Source organism: Mustela nivalis (genome assembly GCF_964662115.1).
Source record: "Mustela nivalis genome assembly, chromosome: 14".
Taxonomy (NCBI): domain Eukaryota; kingdom Metazoa; phylum Chordata; class Mammalia; order Carnivora; family Mustelidae; genus Mustela; species Mustela nivalis.
The window spans coordinates 19463772-19483133 of NC_139033.1; the positions used below are offsets into that span (position 1 = coordinate 19463772).

The following is a 19362-nucleotide window of genomic DNA, read 5'->3' on the forward strand; positions in this document are numbered from 1 at the left end:
CAGACGGGGAGGGGGAAGCGGGCTCCCACGGAGCAGAGAGCCCGATGCGGGGCTCGACCCCAGGAACCCGGGATCACGACCCGAGCCGAAGGCAGCGGCTTCACCCGCTGAGCCGCCCCGGCGCCCCTCACGTCTGTTTTAGGTCAGACCACTGAAGCTCTCCAAATTCCCGTCCGTCTGACCTGTGCTGTGCTCCGTTACAGCGAGCGCGGCCGGTGCCCGGCGTCCGAGCGAGCCGCGCGGTCAGCGGACGGCCTCGACCCGGCAGTTCTGGATCTGGCGGCCCCGGGGTCCGTCCTTCCGCACCGGGTCCTGTGCTCGCCCTGGGCAGCCCCGCGTCCGTCGCTCCACCGCGGAGGACCCTGCGCGCCTGGTTCCCAGCAAGCGGGGAGGAGGTCGAGGCGCGGCCTGAATCCAGCCTCGGGTGCGTCGCTCCGCGGCCCGCAGACCCGGTCCCCCGCGGAACGGCCTGAGCGAGGCGCTGCGGCCGCCAGGACCGCGCTCCCGGCGTGAGAGGCGCACCGCGGCCTGGCGGAGCCCGGGCCAGAGCCGAGGAGGCTGAGGGCGCGGCGGGCTCAGAGCTCCTCTCCGGCCGGACTCGACCATGCTGCAGGTGAGGCTGCGCTGGTTTCCGGGGACCCGACGGGGCTCTGCCTTCTGGGGAAAGCGGTGGAAGCGGTCGGGAGGTCACGGGACAAGAGCTCAGCGTGGGAGACCTGCGCTGGGCCCGACCTAGAGCCGGGCTGGGGTCAGGGCCGCAGGCTTCCCGCACGGCGGAAGCCACGTGGGACTGTGGACTCCCGAACCTTCGCTCACAGCCCGCGGTCGACCTTCCCGGGAACGGGTGATTAATTCCTGTTTGGTACGTGTGTTATTTACTGTGTTTTATGATAAAGTCGGAGAAAAGAAAAGAAAATGTTATTAAAATCAACGGGAAGAAAAAACACGTTTATAGTGCTAGGACCCGCACACGTGACTGGACCTGCCCAGCGCACGCCGGGGGTGTTCAAAGACCAACTTTTTTTTTTTTTTTTTTTTTAGATTTTATTTATTTATTTGAGAGAGAACGAGCAGGGGGAGCTGCAGAGGCAGAGGGAGAAGCAGGCTTCCCGCGGACAGGGAGCCCAGTGCGGGGCTCGATCCCAGGACCCTGGGACCATGACCTGAGCGGAAGGCAGAGGCTTATCTGACTGAACCACGCAGGCGCCCTTTCAAGGGCCAACTTTATTAATCATAGGACCTTGAGAAGGTCTTATGATTTGAATTTATTGTTTTGTTAGGGAGAGAGGAGGCGGAGGAAGGACAGGTAGAAGAGGAAACCTTTCTCTCTCTCTCTCTTTTTTTTTTTTTTTTTTTAACAATTTCTTATTTTTTATTAACATATAATGTATTATTAGCCCCAGGGGTACAGGTCTGTCAATCGCCGGGTTTACACAGGAGAGGAGGAAATCTTAAACAGATTCTGCACCCAGTGCAGAGCCCAACAGGCTCGATATCACATCCCTGAGATCGTGACCTGAGCCAGAATCAAGGGTCAGATGCGTCATGGACTGAGCCACACAGGCGCCCCCTGAATTTTTATAAACCATAGTGTCCTACATAATTAATGAATTTGAGCTGCAAACTTGGTTTTCTAATTTTTAGTGTTTGTAATAAAGAAATAAGAATATTTCTGTGGGTTAGGTTATCCAAAGGTAAAAGTAAATTAGTTCTTCATAGAAAGTAAATATTTCTTGGTCATGCTTTGATGAAATCTTTGAATAAATGATATAGTTTGGGTAATGTCCTCAGAGAAATGTGGTAAGTCCATGGGTATTACGGTCATTTTTCCTACTTTTCCACAGAATGTGACCCAAGGGGAAAATACCAAAGCACTTAGTAATCATAATTGTGTATTTAAGTACCTCTTTAATTGTGAAGCAGAATTCACATATGGAAAAGTACCTAAAATGTAAAAGTACAGTTTAATGAGTTATTACCAAGTGCATATGCATGAAGCCATCATTCAGGTCAAGAAGTAGAACATTCCAGGGCGCCTGGGTGGCTTAGTTGGTTAAGCTGCTGCCTTCGGCTCCGGTCACGATCCCAGGGTCCTGAGATCGAGTCCCACATCGGGCTCCTTGCTCGGTGGGGAGCTTGCTTCTCTTGCTGCCTCTGCCTGCCACCTTGCCTGCTTGTGTGTGCTCTCTCCCTAACTCTCTTCTGACAAATAAATAAATAAAATTTAAAAAAAAGAAGAAGAAGAAGAAGTAGAACACTCCCAGCCCAGATGAGGCCCTTTCCGTGCCAATCACAACCCCTTCCTCCTCACATAGAACTGGGACGCTGACTTCTGTTGTAACCATTTCTGTCCTTCTCTTTCTAGTGTTCCTTTAACACTGCAGTTTGGTGTCGTCTGCTGTATAGTAATTTGTGTTTTGTTTCTTTCACTTCATATTTTGTTCATGAGGTTAATTGAAAGTGCAGCCCACTGTCCAGTGAGGGCAGCTTCCTAGTATCACCGGAGTCAGTGTTCAAAATTCCAGTTGTCTTATAAAACCGCAAATTGTTTGAAGTTTGTTTGGATCAGAATCTGGATAAAGTTCATACAGTGTAATTGGTTGATCTGCTCTCTTAAGACCCTCTTAACCTATTGGGTCTTTTTTCCTAGCCCGATTTTTTTTTTTTTAATTTACTTGACAGACAGAGATCACAAGTAGGCAGAGAGGCAGGCAGAGAGGGAGGAGGAAGCAGGCTCCCTGCCTAGCAGAAAGCCTGATGCGGGGCTCGATTCCAGGACCCTGAGACCATGACCCCAGCTGAAGGCAGAGGCTTTAACCCACTGAGCCACCCAGGTGCCCCCATTTCTTTTTTTTAAGATGTTATTTATTTGAGAGAGAGCATGAGTGCGTGAGCCGGGAAGAGGGGCAGAGGGAGAGGGAGAAGCAGACTCGCCCCTTAGCAAAGAGCCCGACGTGGGACTCAATCCCAGGACTCCAGGATCATGCCCTGAGCTGAAGGCAGATGCTTCACTGACTAACCCAGGCATCCCTCCTCACCACATTTTTGGCGGAAGAGGTCAGGTGGTCTATTCTGTGGATTTCCCACTGTCCGGGTTTTGCTAGTGTTGCTGGTGTGTTCTGTAGAGCTGTGCTGTCCAGTACAGAAGCCACTGGCCACATCAGCTGATTCAATTTAAAAGGATTAAATCTAGGGGCGCCTGGGTGGGTCAGTAGGTGAAGTGTCTGCCTCCAGCTCTGGTCATGATCTGAGGGTCCTGGGATCGACCCTCAGATCGGTCCCCGCATCAGCCTCCTTGCTTGGCAGGGTTCCTGCCTCTCCCTCTGCTGCTCCCCCTGCTGTGCTTTCTCTCTCTCTCTGAACAAATAAATAGAATCTAAAGAACTAAAATGAATAAAATAAATAGAATACAAATAAAATAAAATGATTAGATTCAGCCCCAAGTTCACACTAGCCACATTTCAAGTGCTCAGAAGCCATGAATTAGCACAGATCTGATCTGGAGGCTTGATCAGATTTAGGTGTCGCTTTTTTGGCAAGAGTGTTTCAGAGGTTTTGGTACATACTTTCAGGAAGCAGCTCCTGTCTGCTAGCATTGTCTGTGGTTGTTGCCTTGATGGATTATTTCCATAGGGGCTACTCAATGATACCCTGCATTGACCTCTTTTTCCTCCACTTTTTTTTTTTTAATTTTATTTATTTGACAGAGAGATCATAAGTAGGCAGAGAGGCAGGCAGGGGGTGTTGGGGAGCGGGAAGCAGGCTCCCTGCTGAGCAGAAAGCCTGATGTGGGGTTGGATGCCAGGACCCTGAGATCACGACCTGAGCCGAAGGCAGACGCTTAACCCACTGAGCCACCCAGGTGCCCCTTCCTTTTGAAAATTTAATAAGCTTTTTTAACAACTTAGTTCAACTTTTCCTATTGTTTCTTTGTATGTTCTTTTAATTAGTAAATTATCTGCGTCTTTCAAGGTGATCACATATCTCTTCTTTTTTTTTTTTTAAGATTTTATTTATTTATTTGACAGAGAGAAATCACAAGTAGTCGGAGAGGCAGGCAGAGAGAGAGAGAGAGGGTAGCAGGCTCCCTGCTGAGCAGAGAGCCCGATGCGGGACTCGATCCCAGGACCCTGAGATCATGACCTGAGCCAAAGGCAGCGGCTTAACCCACTGAGCCACCCAGGTGCCCACACATATCTCCTCTTAACTTGTTAGTGTAGTGAATATCTTTATTTTTTTTATCTTTAATGTTTAAACCAACCTTTAATTTCTGAATAAACCAGCTCAGTCTTGATGTATTTTCTTCCGTATATATTGTTCTGCATAGTGTGGTAACGTGTCAGTCAGGATTTTCACAACAATGTTCATCTGTAATTTGGCCTTTGCTTTTCCTTTCTTGTAATATTCTTACTGAGTTTTGTTATCAAGGTTATGCTTGTATCAGAATGTTTAGTGTTGTGTTCTTGCTTCCATATTCCTGCTTGTGATCTCTCTGTCAAATAAATAAATAAATAATCTCAAATAAATAAATAAATAAATAATTAAAAAAAAATAAAAAAAGAAAGGAAAAGTGTCTAGGTTGGTTAACTCCAGTGAGCCCCACTTCCCACATGGCCTTTACTGGAATCCCTACCTCACACCCTCTGATGCTGTCTAACTGAACCACTTGTGCCTCCCGAATTCCAGCAGTTTTGGGGTCTCATTGGAGCTGTTGGCTCCCAGTGTGTCTTTGCATCCCCATTTTTTTTTTTTAAGATTTTTTTAATTTGAGAAAGAGCGGGAGCATGAGCAGCGGGGAGGGGCAGAGGGAGTGGGAGAAGCAGGCTCCTCGCTGATCAGGGAGTTGGATGTGGGGCTCGATCCTGGGGATCATGACCTGAGCTGATAGTAGACCCTTAACTGACTGAGCTACTCAGGTGCCCCGCCTCCCTGTTTTGTGGGAAGTACTGCTAATTTCCTAAAACTCATCTCAAGCTTTGCCTCTTGGAAAGAGCCTCAGTTGATGCTCAGACTGATGCTCTTGCTCTGACCCATGTTGTGCCCTCTGTTCATTTCTGCCTCTGCTATTACGATGGCCTGTTGTTGGAGCAGGTGTGTAGGTTTGCAGCCCTCTGCAAGGCTGTGCAGATTTTTAAGCTGTTTTACTCTTTCTTTTGGTGCCGCTTCTCCGGTGCCCCAGCTACGGTACGGTACACGTTTTGTTGGTGGTTCAGAAGATGCAAAGTTGCGAGCTCTAGTTGTCAGGTATCCTGTGAACAGAGGGATGGAAGGGTGCATCGTGGCATTTTTCTCCCAGAGACGTGATGCGAAGGAGTCATGGTCGTCCCTCTCCGTGGCTTGCTGTGATGGAATTGCGTGTGCTCGTCACGCAGCGGCCCTTGCTGCAGGCTCACCGGGGTTGTGCTCTTACAGGAGGCGTTCTCGTTTGAAGATTTATCTGTGGACTTCACCCAGAAGGAATGGCAGCTCCTGGATCCCAGTCAGAAGGACCTGTACAGGGATGTCATGTTGGAGAACTACAGCAGCCTTGTGTCCCTGGGTAAGGCAGCTCCCCGACGACCTGCTTGCGGGCCCAGCACCTCACTTTCTGAGTTGGCAAGAGCTCTGCAGCTTCTGAAATCTTTAGTGGTTTGGGACCTGAGTTTAGGAGATTGAAAGTTCCCTGCGCTGTGACACTAGGGAAGGCATCTGTACCTCACCTTGGGATAACGAAGACTTACTTTCCTAGTGCAGCTCTGAAACTGATCAGGACGGTGGTGGCGTTACCATTAGTAGTCGGCACCAATGCGAGGAACGTAAGGTATTTCGCATACAGTTCACATGTGGCCTTATTTACAGAGCAGTTTTGTGTGGCTGGTACGATGATTATCCTTTTAAGTAACTTTCCCAAGGACTGGAAGCTGGGAAGTGCAAGTGTCTGGATTTGCACCCAGGCAGACTGGCCCAGAGCCTCTGAAGTGAGTAATGGTTTTGGGTTTGGATTATAGAAGTCAGAGAGTCTTAGACCCTAGTATCCACCAGTGAAGACTTGCCTTTGAGAACTCCTTACTCTGTTGATAGACCAGTGGGTAGCTTCACTGTGTCCCCTGATGCCAGACCTTGCTCGTTCTTCAGAGGCCCTAAAGCCCAAGCAGTGGGGGCCACAGCTTTTGTGTTTTCCCCAAACAGGGTACGAAGTCGTGAAACCTGAGGTCATCTTCAAGTTGGAGCAAGGGGAAGAGCCGTGGACCGGAGACGGGGAGGCCCCGAGTACAGGCGGCCCAGGTGGGTGTGAGAAGCAGACAGGTGCGGGCTGCAGAGACTCCGTCTCCGCTGTCCGTGGGCGTGGGTGACGTGTGCCCTGGAGAGGGCTCTTCCCGACCCCTGCAGCTTTCATGCTGATTCAGGATGGCTGACCTGAGCCACTCACGTAAGTCACGCTTAGATGTGGCTGCTCTGCGTGTCACGTAAAGCAGAATATTCTCGGCTTGTCCAAGCCGTGAAATATTCCGGCTGTCAGGTCTGGGATGTCGACTTCTTGTTTGGTTTTCTGACATATTTAGTGTCCTTCTGTCCTCTGTTCACCTGCTCGTACCTTCAGGAGGTTTCCTCTGCTCTCACTCAGGCATCCGATGCCCAGAGAAGTCCCTGGGGAGCAAGGACGTCCTCGTCATCCCTCCCGAACAGCGGTCCCTTTCCTCCTTTTGTGATACTGGGCTCTGCTCTACTTCTCCTATAGATTAGACACCATGGAGCACCTCAAATGTTCTCTCTTCACGTTCTTATTTCAGACTCTTGCCTTTGGAAACTATCTTTTTAACTTCTCAAGTGACACTTGAAACTAGGCACATGATGTCTCATTCCTGGATTTTCCAAATTGCTTGATGGGTCTAGAGTCTTACCTTTTATAAGTGTTCTCAAATGATACCATGAATTTCAGTTCCTAAATCAGCCAGCTGTCTCTGATCCGTTTTCCGGCCCTACTCATCTGCTAAGTGACGTTGTTTCAGGCTCCCTCGAAAGTAGACCCTGAGATTACGTGTCTGAGTGCCGTGAGTTTACCGTGATGGGAGAAAGAGCAGTGAGATGGAGGAGAAGGAATGGCAGTGTGTGTGGTGGAAGGGGTGTGACCCATGGTGGTTGTTGGGAGCCCCATGGGGCCAGGAAGCTGGTCACCCTCTGACTCCCACCTCTCCGGGCTTGAGCATGGCCTTGGGGGTGTTAACTCCCCAGAACGTCCAGAATCCCTGCATATAGACCCAGCAGAGGGGGTCAGAGGGATGTGGGTCCCTGGGGTAGGCCCCACAGTCTGCCCGAGGTGCTGGTCCCTTTGAATGTAGCTGAGGCGGCAGGAGCTTCTGCTACAACCTGTGGCCTCTTCCTCCAGGATCTCTGCGGTCTGAGTCTGTGCAGGCTGTCAGCTGGTTACCCCTTCCCCCAGTTCACGGCCAGCTCCATTCAAACGTTTCTCTGTTTTCAGGTGTAATATTTCTTCTCTGCATCTGAATGTTTGGTTGTGCTTTATCTTAGTCCTTTCTGCATTAGCTCTGTTTCTGCTGCATTCATACTCACAGAATGTTCCTTGACTGTTCCAGCTAAATTTCTCTCTTTTTTTTTCGGAAGTCGCATCCCAGACCTGATCACAGTGCATGTGATGTTCTTGAGCTGGGTGGTGCCGGGGCTGTGTGCGTGCATACAAGGCTTACAGTTTATATCCACTTACTTGTCAGACAATATTTATGCAATAAGCCCATTGTTTTAATTCAGGTGCTTTTAGCCAGGTGTGCATTGGATTACCTGGGCATTTTTTTCCAACAGTAAATGTTATGGATCCATTACTGGTAAAATTGGTGCAGTACAGTGGTGTAAGTGTAGTTTTAAAATGGAGTAGTCTAGAGCTGGAGGTGGTAGTTTGAGGAAACTCTTGTGATTCTTATGCGCCCCTCATTCATTGATAGCCTCCATTTGAATGACGACTAAAGATGATTGGAAATAAAAGACCTAGAGAACACCTTAGGGGAGCATAGAAATTAGTTAAGAAGTTAAGATATTTACATTTATTTTATTATTATTTGTAAAGATTTTATTTATTTATTTGTCAGAGAGCGAGCGAGCACAGGCAGACAGAGTAGCGGGCAGAGGCAGAGGGAGAAGCAGGCTCCCTGCTGAGCAAGGAGCCCGATGTGGGACTCGATCCCAGGACGCTGGGATCATGACCTGAGCCGAAGGCAGCTGCCTAACCAACAGCCACCCGAGCTTCCCTAGTTTTTTGTTTCTAATTCAGCGTTTAAACGTTGACCATTTATGCTTCATTTCAGTGCATTGCACTTGTAGTCTAAGTTAACTATACAAGGCCTGTGTATCGGGGTCCTCAAGACCACTGCCACGTTCAGAGAGCTGCGAGGAGGCCTCAGGATATTGTCCATGTGGCAAGGACTTCTTCTTCTTCTTTTTTTTTTTTTAAATTTTTAATTTTTTATAAACATACTTTTATCCCCAGGGGTACAGGTCTCTGAATCGCCAGGTTTACACACTTCACAGCACTCACCAAAGCACATACCCTCCCCAATGTCCCTAACCCCACCCCCCTTCTCCCAGGCGCCCCCCCCCCCAGCAACCCTCAGTTTGTTTTGTGAGGTTAAGAGTCATTTATGGTTTGTCTCCCTCCCAATCCCATCTTGTTTCATTGATTCTTCTCCTACCCCCTTAAGCCCCCACATTGTGTCTCCACTTCCTCATATCAGGGAGATCATATGATAGTTGTCTTTCTCCGCTTGACTTATTTCGCTAAGCATGATAGGCTCTAGTTCCATCCACGTTGTCACAAATGGCAAGATTTCATTTCTTTTTGATGGCTGCATAGTATTCCATTGTATATACAGACCACATCTTCATTATCCATTCATCTGTTGATGGACATCTAGGTTCTTTCCATAGTTTGGCTGTTGTGGACATTGCTGCTATAAACATTCGGGTGCACGTGCCCCTTCGGATCACTACGTTTGTATCTTTAGGGTAAATACCCAGTAGTGCAATTGCTGGGTCATAGGGCAGTTCTATTTTCAACATTTTGAGGAACCTCCATGTTGTTTTCCAGAGTGGCTGCACCAGCTTGCATTCCTACCAACAGTGTAGGAGGGTTCCCCTTTCTCCGCATCCTGGCGAGGACTTCTTAACAGCAACATAATGACAGTTTCCTCGTCAGTGAAAGGGCACAAACAGAGGCTGGAGGGATCCGGGGGCAGGTGTCCTGTGCTGCTTCCTCATTGAGGGTCACCCCAACAATGAAAGTGCAGTAATGTGTGTAGAGTTTCTGCACAGGGAAGCGCACTAAGGACCCAGCGCCCGGGGTCCTCTGCCTGGCACACAGCAGCATTGCGGACTCCCAGTACAGCAGGTGCTGAGTACAGGGAGCCCCTGCTGTATCAGCTGGGAGTGGTGGGCGCATTCCAGAACCCAGGCTCCAGATGGCAGCCAAGGGCTACCCTGCAATAGCCATGTACCATAGAACGTCGAAGAGAGAGTGATGTCTCTCACTCTTCGGGTATTGTGCTGGGTGGTGCGGTTCCTTGGGGAGCATTGGAGATCAGTTCCCTGCCCGTGCGGGGCTTATTTTCTCCTAGGAGGACAAAGGAAATCAAGCTGGAATAACCAGGATAAAGCCCAGACCCTGAAAGTTCGATCATAGATGTAGATTAGGTAGATGATAATAGCTTAGAGGATTTGTTGCTCTCTTTAGGCTGCCGTAACAAAATGCCACAGGCAGATAAATAGCAGAAGGCTGTTGGCACAATTCTGGAGGTCAGGGTCAAGGCGCCTGTGTGATTGGGTTCTGATGAATGTGGTTGGGCTGGCTTGCGCAGAGCTGCCTTGTGGCCTTGTGGCTTTGGCCTCCTGTGGCCTTGCTTCTTCATTTGTGCAAGGGGTGGGGGTGAGGTCTGCTCTGGTATTTCTGATAAGGATACATCCTTTTGGATCAGGGCCCCGCCCCTTGTTCTCATTTAGCCTTAATTCCTTTGAGATCCCATTTCCAAATACAGCTACACTGTTGGTTAGGGCTTCAACATAGAGGTTGGGGGGTGGGGGATGGTAAGGGGGCTGCACAAATGTTCAGTGCACAACACAGTCACGTGGAAAGGCCAGTTCTAGACACAAAGACCAAAATGAGTGAGCTGTGTGAATTGGGGGAAAGTGTTCCCTGAAGGAATGACAAATATGAATGTATTAGGTCAGGAAGGGACTTGGTGACTTCAGGATAACAAAAAGGAAGCCTTTATGTCTGGGGGTCTGTGTACCAGGGAGATAGTGTGCTGTGTGTGAGACCTAGGTCATACATTGACTTGTAAGCAGTAGGAAGGTGGTTAGATTGATTGAAGTAATTTTTTTTTTAAGATTTTATTTATTTATTTGACAGAGATCACAGGTAGGCAGAGAGGCAGGCAGAGAGAGAGGAGGAAGCAGGCTCCCCGCTGAGCAGAGAGCCTGATGCGGGGCTCGATCCCAGGACCCCGGGACCATGACCTGAGCTGAAGGCAGAGGCTTTAACCCACTGAGCCACCCAGGCACCCCTGATTGAAGTAATTTTAAATTTAAAAAAGTAATTTAAAAAATAAATAAATAAAAATTTTACATTTTCTAAAAAGATTTTATTTATTTGAGAGAGAGAGCATGCGCACGTGCACACAAGCAAGGGGACAGGTACAGGGAGAGAGAGAAGCAGACTCTCCACTGAATGGGGAGCCTGATGCACAGGAACCTGGGATCATGACCTGAGTTGATGACGCTTAACCAACTGAGCCACCCAGGTGCCCTGATTTACATGTTGTTGTTTTAAAGATTTGTTTATTTAAGAGAGCATGCGTGCAAATGGAGGGAAGGGCAGAGGGAGTTGGGGAGGGAGACAACCAGAACCTTACTGAGCACAGAGCCCCCCGGTCCCACAACCCTGAGATCATGACTTGAGCTGTAAACAAGAATTGGGCACTTAGCCAACTCAACCACCCATGCTCAGATTACATTTTTAAAAGTCTGACCTGACTTTTAACAATGTACTGACCTGAGTACATTGTTGAAAATGTAATGGGAAGCAGGGAAACCAGGTGGAAGGATATTTCACTGAGAAAAGTGGAGAGAGTTGGGGTATTTGGGATATACCACAAATGACCAACCATAAAGCAGTCCCATTTTTCTAGTGAGAAAAAAGTAAAAATTTCCAGATGTGTACTTAGTCTAACAATGTAATATTTAAAGTAATGCAAAGTTGTAAGTTTAATTTACAAAGACTTCATTTTCTGCTCTCACATTTCCTATGACCACTTTATTCGGACTCTTAACCTCCATCTCAAAACTAATATTTCTATACTAGACTCTGATTTTAACCACCACACCTCTTTTTCCCTCATCCCCTATCTTAGGGTATTTTCAGTGAAAGAACACATAGGTCTTAAAGTTTTGTGCCTGAACAGATTAAATGAAGGACAATGCGTTCCAGGAAATGGCTGTCTCGGTAATAATACTGAAAACGTGCTTAGAAAGTTTTTCAAAATTCCAGAGAATTTAAAAATAGGAAAAAGTTTCACAAATGATTTCTCATTCTTCAATCTTGTAATGGCTTCGGTAGTTCCTCTATCAATCCTGTTGGTTTTCTGTCTTCTCCATTAGAATGTAAACTTCACAAGGTCAGGGGCTGACTGTTTTCCGTCCCTAGGGCCTCACGCACTCAGGGTGGAGGAAATCCTCAGAATATTGGATCAGTCTTTCTACCCTCCTTTCTTGGTTCCTCCTTGCTCTTGATGAATTTTTTACATTTTCTCTCCATTTTATAAAGTTATATTTGGCAAAACCAGAGGTGACTTACTATATTGCCTGTATCTTATTCCTTTTTGTAGAATTTTCTTTTCTTTTTCCCCCTTACCTGGATAGATCCTATGCTAGGGACTGAGAGACAATCTTCTGAAGCGTTCATGCCTTCAAACAGTGTTGCTAGTTTTGTATTCTGTAAACACAGCCATAGAAGAGGCAGTGGGGGAGCTTAGTCCATGGAGTGTCTGCCTTTTGGTTTTGGCTCAGGTCATGATCTCAGGGTCATAGGACTGAGCCCTGTGTTTGGGCTCCAAGCTCTGTGGGAAGTCTGCTTGAGATTCTCTCCTTCTGCCTCTCCCCCTACTTTCATGCCCATTCTCTGAAGTTGATTAATAACCCAAGAAAAACCCAACTATGGAAGCATTCACAGGCTTTTCTTTCTTTATAGAACAAGTTTTGCAAGTAAATGGTCACATGGCATGGCAGCAGGATAACCAAGAGAAGCTTAGAAATATGAAGCAAGATCATGAATGTGATGCATTTGGGAAAAAATTCAATCTGAGCATGAACTTTGTTCCGTTAAGGAAATCAAACAGTGAAGATGATGTAGATGGATTACTTTTAAAACATCACTTAGATGTACTTATTCCAAAAGCAGATTATGGAAAAACGGAAGCAGGTGGCTTAAGTGTATTTGATAAGTTGTTTCTCCATCCCAAACCTGAGGAAACTGATAATTGGTTAAAATACTATGAGTATGATAAATATGATAAAATTAACTCTAAGAAGTCACAGATTATCATATATCATAGAAACCGTTTAGGGGAGAAACTCTATGAATGCAGTGAATGTAGGAAACGCTTCAATAAGAGATCAAGTCTCATTAAACATCAGAGCAGACATATAAGAGAGATTGCCTATGGCTGTGGTAACTGTGGCAAAACCTTTCCCCAGAAGTCACAGTTTATTACGCATCACAGAACTCATACAGGAGAGAAACCTTATGATTGTGGCCAGTGTGGGAAGGCCTTCTCCCAGAAGTCGCAGCTCACATCCCATCAGAGAACACACACAGGAGAGAAACCATATGAATGTGGTGAATGTGGGAAAGCCTTCTCCCGGAAGTCACATCTCATCTCACACTGGAGGACACACACAGGTGAAAAACCCTATGGGTGCAACGAGTGTGGGAGGGCCTTTAGTGAGAAGTCAAATCTTATTAATCATCAGAGAATTCATACAGGAGAGAAACCTTTTGAATGCAGAGAATGTGGGAGAGCTTTCAGCAGGAAGTCACAGCTCGTTACACATCACAGGACTCACACAGGAACAAAACCCTATGGATGTAGTGATTGCAGAAAAGCCTTCTTTGAGAAATCAGAGCTCGTTAGACATCAGACAATTCATACTGGAGAGAAGCCCTACGAATGCAATGAATGTCAGAAAGCCTTCAGAGAGCGGTCGAGTCTCATTAACCACCAGAGAACTCACACAGGAGAGAAGCCTCATGTGTGCATTCAGTGTGGGAAAGCCTTCTCCCAGAAGTCACATCTCATATCCCATCAAATGACACACACAGGAGAGAAACCCTTTGTATGCAGTAAATGTGGGAAAGCCTTCAGCAGGAAATCTCAGCTTGTTAGACATCAGAGAACTCACACAGGAGAAAAGCCCTATGAATGCAGTGAATGTGGGAAGGCTTTCAGTGAAAAGTTAAGCCTTACTAATCATCAGAGAATTCATACAGGAGAGAAGCCCTATGTGTGCAGCGAGTGTGGGAAAGCCTTTTGTCAGAAGTCACATCTCATATCCCATCAGAGGACTCACACAGGAGAGAAACCCTATGAATGCACTGAATGTGGGAAAGCCTTTGGTGAGAAGTCAAGTCTTGCAACTCACCAGAGAACTCATACGGGAGAAAAACCGTATGGGTGCAGGGATTGTGAAAAAGCCTTCTCCCAGAAGTCACAGCTGAATACTCACCAGAGAATCCACACAGGAGAGAAACCCTACGAATGCAGTCTTTGTAGGAAAGCTTTCTTTGAGAAATCGGAACTAATTAGACATCAAAGAACTCATACAGGAGAAAAACCATACAAATGCAGCGAGTGTGGGAAAGCCTTCAGGGAGAAGTCAAGCCTCATCAATCATCAGAGAACACACACAGGTGAGAAACCCTTTGAGTGCGGCGCATGTGGCAAAGCCTTTTCTCGGAAATCACACCTAATACCACATCAGAGGACACACACCGGGGAGAAGCCCTACGGCTGCAGCGAATGTAGGAAAGCCTTCTCTCAGAAATCACAGCTTGTTAATCACCAGAGAATACACACAGGAGAGAAGCCCTACCAGTGCCATGAATGTGCGAAAGCCTTCTCCCAAAAGTCACAGCTCATTAATCACCAGAGGACTCATACAGTGAAGAAATCCTAGGACTGGGGTTACTGCTACTCTCTGACAGAGCTCTCAGCTCTTCGTTCGTCAGAAAATGTAGTTAGGGTAAACCTTTGAGATAAATAGTCACATCACATTTTCCGTCTGTCTGGGTAATCTTTTAGGGTAGGAACTCTGAGGTTATGTAGGGAGAGCTTTCAGCAGGTTAACCTGTTCGTGTAAGAACCCTGAGAGTAGAATGAACCTGTGAAATGCAATGACTTTGAAAACCCTGTCAGACATACAGTGGGAAATGAAAAGCAATGAGAAGTACTGTGAACGTCAGAAAGCCTTGCAGAGGTGACACCTCATTTGCTGTTGGGAAGTATCCTCACTGGGGTAAACCCTAGTCCAGTAAATGAAGAAAAACCCCATGAATGCAGCAAGTAATGTCCTATTTTCATCAAGAATCACAGGTCATTGTACATTAAGAAAATACTCTCAGGAATGAAGCTCAGTGGAAATGCTAAATGTGGGACAGTCTTCATCAGGTAATCCAACCATATTGTATTTGGGGGGATTTCATAATGTGGGTCAGACTAACAGTTTAAAGACATTGGAAACGTGCCCCTAGAAATAAGGCTATAAAGGGAAGCCATGCATTTTTTAATAGGTGGGGTTATCAGAAATGCCCAATTCTAATGGTTGATGTGTTCACTCTGAAGAATGAAGTTTTTAAAAATGTGTGAATAAATGAAGTCATTGAAGCATATGAATAAGACACTTCTCAGTGGTACGGCCTATTTTCCTGTGTTACACAGTGTGTGTCATATTTTGGAATCACATGTGTAAACGTAATTGCGAGCATGAAACGCACATACCATACCTGGTAGTGCCTCTGATGTCAGGACATACTGCGTGCTGCTGGTATTTCTGTTTCACTGATACAGTAAAAAGAGCAATTGATACACCTCTTACTGCTAATACGCAGCTTAAGTGATAGCACCACATCCTTTTTCCTTATGGCTTGTTGGCATATAAAAGGGGTCTGTTGTTGCTGACCTTTCTCTTCAGTTCTGAAAGGCAACATTATATAAATATGTTTGCAACCTGAGAGAATTTATATAAAATCTGGTTAATAAGTATTCAAAGGCAGGAACCACAACCTAGCAATAGTGACTCATGAATGAACAGAAGAAAGCAGGTGTGTGAACTCTATCACTCAGCTCTTACTCAGGCTAAATGGCAGTCATGCTCTGCACAGTCTTGTTCCTATTCATCTTGGCACCTCCGTGCATCAAGTAGATGTACTTAAATACAGCGTGTATGTTACTTCACTGATGAAATATCATGATGCTGTGTGCTGTTACATTTCTGGTGTTTCTTAAAGTATCTTGTAAAAAACACTAGCTGGAGAAGCCAATTTAAGAGTCACTGTTCAGAAAATGTAAAATCCAGATTCTTGTGGTGAGAAAAATATTTTTGGTGTATTCAAGGAAGCCTGTTTTGCCTTCCTATGAATTTCTGTAACTACTGGATTGGTATTAAGAAATAGGATTTTCACTGTTGCATCATTTGAAATATCTGTTTTTCTCCTTTTGTCACCAGTTGTACCCTCTAATGGAGACTCCTGCTGTGAACCTTTCATGTCCAGTAGGGTTCGCTTTGGCAGTGCATGACCCACCCCTTAGCTTAGGTAGAACTTTGCAGTGATCTTTACAATATTCCTTGACAAAGTCAACAGTATTCTTTGTATGATAGTGAAATTCAGAGAAATCCAGCCCTGACCTTGTTACCAGGCTTGGAAAAAAATCAAGACTTCTCTCATACACAAGTTGCTTTATCAGTATGGTGTCTTGCACTTTTGATTCTAGCAGTATTTTTTTCCTTTAGTTGCCAATTTTAACATCATTGTTGAAAATTGGGACTTAAAGAGTAATTCTCTAAACCACTGTACCAAGTTAAAAGTATCTAAGTTCTCAAATTTGTATTCATTCTCAAATGTATGGACTTCCTACTTTTCTGCATAATACCTGAAAGTGATTTTTTTAAAGATTTTATTTGTTTATTTGACAGACAGAGATCACAATTAAGCAGAGAGGCAGGCAGAGAGAGGAGGAAACAGGCTCCCTGCTGAGCAGAGAGCCTGATGTGGGGCTTGATCCCAGGACCCTGGGATCATGACCTGAGCCGAAGACAGAGGCTTTACCCACTGAGCCACCCAGGCACCCCCCTGAAAGTGATTTTTATCAACTTCATTTGTAAGACAGTAGTGACAGAGTGATGTCTTATTTTGTAGATTTTCCTATTTTTAAATTTCTATCCATCATGATTCTCTTTACTAGTCCCAGAGGTTGATTCATTAGTTCTTGGATTGAGCTTGGAGTCTGTTGTCTAAAAGTGACCTAATTTTGCTCTCTTTAACTCTAGATGATTCCATTTACTCTTAAGCAGTTAAACCCAGTACTTTCCTCACTAAATAATAGAGTTTTGGCACTAGCCCATTGATCTAATACCCAAAAGCAGGTTTTTCCCTTAGTACCAGTTACCAGTCATCCGAAGGGCTGATGCTGGCAGCAGAGGTCTCGTTTATCAGAATGCCTTCTGTGGAGGTCCAGCTATGTTGTGCAGAACTCACTAGGGTCTCTTTCTGAAGTCACAAGGGTTTTGATTCTGAAATTAGATATTTTTAGTGTCTATTTTTTAAATTACCTTGGTAAACCATAAAAAAAATATGACCCCACATTTCCGCTCATTGGTTCCTACCACAGATCCCACCCGAAGAAGAAAACTGATTTTATAGAGGGATTTATGTGTAGCTTCCTGGTGTGCAATAGGTTATGTTGGTTGAATGTGTAAGGAGACCAGGGGGAAGGAGCATCCCCACTCAGGTTCCCCCACTGGCCTGGAGACAGTCCTGCAGAGGACAATTCCTACTGCATTCCTTTTACTAAATAAAGTCTGAGTTTTGGAACCTGGCCTAGGAGGGCCTTCTGTTCAGCGTTTCTCTGTGGGCTTTGGTAATCAGAAGCAGTTACCTCTGTGTGGATATGTGTGCTGGACATTTTGATTTCAATATCAACCCTTGTAGAGCCCAAGGAGAAGGAAACCCAAAGAATATTCAGTTTATCCAGCAATACCTGTATCAAAAAGCAGAATGCAGATCAGTGGGGATTTGGAATCTCCACTGGAGGCACTCATTGGCCGCTTATTCCAGCAATATGCTCGGGTGGTCGATTTCGCCGAACTCCTGAGTCTGTAAATACTGTACCCACAAGCTGGTCTGGCCCAAGTGCAGACACGCTCACCCCCACCGTGACCCTTGTCCATTTCCCACACTTAGTAGTTAATTTAAGATGCAATTCTGATTATGCACTCCTCTGTTGAAATACCATGTGGCTAATTGTGGACTTAAAGTATACTGGCCTCATGGTAGATGAGGACTTCTACAGAAACCCAGCCTGTTATTTCTGAATGTCTGTCCTCCTACACAGTACTTTTTTGACCTCCTCAAACTACTTGCAGTTCCTTGAGGTTTTGCAAAGCTTTTCGCCAGTCTTCTGTCCCTGAAATGCCTGTGTTCCTTGTTAATGCCTGTCCACACTTTATGAAACCGCACACGTGTCTTCTCACTGTGATAATATAACTATCACATGTCTGTTCCATTAGAAAGCTTCTGGAAAGCTGGGACTACCTTCTTTGTATAGTTTTAACAACTGAAGCTGTGACATACAAGCGTGGGTGCTCTCGGTGGCTTCCCCGCCCCCATGTGGGGAAGCACTGTTTATAGAGAGACAAGAATGAAGCCATGGAAACTTGTGCTCCAAGAGCTGCTGCTTCTGGTCTTGATGTCCAGGTTCACCTCTCCTGCCCTTTTCATGCCTTGATTGTTGCATTCTTCTGTGAGATACTCCAAATATCCTTGTAATAAATTCTGATGTTAGCTTCGACTGGCTCAGGTTGTGTTTGTTCTTACGGCCCAGCTGTTCCTCACACAGGAGGTTGGGCTGTGTCACGACTCAGACTCTCTGGGAGCGGATCTGGACATGAGGTTTGGAATACAAGCGCTCGTTGAGGACCAGCTGCTGTGAGGCGAAGGAAGGGTAGTGGGTCGGGAAGTGGGGAGGCGCCACAGAGTTGGTAGAGATGCTTGCCATGTTGGTAGGGGGCTCTGAAGCTAGTGCAGCTCAGGAGTGTCTCATGTTGGGCCCAGATGGGCAGGTCTCTGGTGCTCTGTCCCTGGAGGCCTGCTGCCCTGGGAAGGGGAGCGCCCCATGTTAGGCAGTTCTTTTTAGCTGGGGCCAGCTCCACAGAAGCCGGCAATGGGAGGCAGCCTGCGGGCCACTCTCCCTGCCACTGGGCAGCAAGTCCTTCCTTGAGGAGGGCTGGGCAGCCCACCTCTGTCACCAAAGTCGGACCTGAGCACCATTTTTCCAGCGTTGGGTCTGTCTGGGGAGATCCTGAGGCAGGTCATTAGGACCAACTGGCCCATACTGGTGCTGTCCTCTCTCACCTGGGAGCCTTTCTGGGACCTCTGCTGGCTCGGTGGCTCACCTCCTTCCTGAGGGGTCTGAGCCATGGTTACCGTGGCCTGCCCTGACCAGAGGTGATGGTAAATTCAAGCAGCACCTGTGCGGATCACCAGAATCCATTCTTTCCTCCTCATCCTGTTGTGTAAGTAGCCCTGCACCCTCTTCCTTGTCATGCCTTGGGAGGCTCTACAGAAAGAGGGACTTCTGGCCCGCTGTCTCCTGGACACAAGGAGCACAATGCCCACGTGGCACCTGTAGCTGGCAATTAACTAGAAAATTTGCTGTCTCCTGGTGAAAAGTTCTTATCTTTGGGGATCAAGACCTGGAACACTGCAGAGCCCAGAGCTGTGGGTATGGGAAGCACGAAGTCCCTGGAGCTAATCATTGGTAATGGTGGTGGTACATAGACCCATGTCCTCCGCTCTGGGGACACAGCTCCACAGGTCTTACCTGGCTCACAAGCTGCGTTGGGAAGGACGACACGCTGACCCTACAGAGTACCCCTTTTGAACTGGGCATGTGCTATACCCTCGCAAGGCCATTCCAGCACGCTGCGGAAGGTGAGCTATGTAACATAGCCGATGTGGCCTTTCATGGTGGGCGTGTCCCCCCCCCCAACTTTGCAGCAGAGTTGTTCTTCTGGCCTGAGACAGTGTACGAGGTTCTATCCCGTTCA

The 19362-nt window shown here is 46.7% G+C and overlaps 1 protein-coding gene across 1 annotated transcript; it reads left to right on the forward strand.

Annotated features, from left to right (window-relative positions):
• The first annotated feature begins 203 nt into the window (after positions 1-203).
• On the forward strand, positions 204-18104 carry ZNF84 (zinc finger protein 84). Its single transcript, XM_082699949.1, has 4 exons — positions 204-613; positions 5413-5539; positions 6169-6264; positions 12230-18104. Exons 1-4 carry the CDS (start codon positions 605-607, stop codon positions 14212-14214), a joined length of 2217 nt encoding a protein of 738 aa, XP_082556075.1. The 5' UTR covers positions 204-604; the 3' UTR covers positions 14215-18104.
• The last annotated feature ends 1258 nt before the right edge of the window (positions 18105-19362 follow it).

Bases quoted from the DNA above. Each gene is read 5' to 3' on its own strand.
- ZNF84 (XM_082699949.1), top strand. The intron at 5,540-6,168 runs GTAAGGCAGCTC...TTCCCCAAACAG, and splicing joins CAGCAGCCTTGTGTCCCTGG to GGTACGAAGTCGTGAAACCT. The intron at 6,265-12,229 runs GTGGGTGTGAGA...CTTTCTTTATAG, and splicing joins CCCGAGTACAGGCGGCCCAG to AACAAGTTTTGCAAGTAAAT.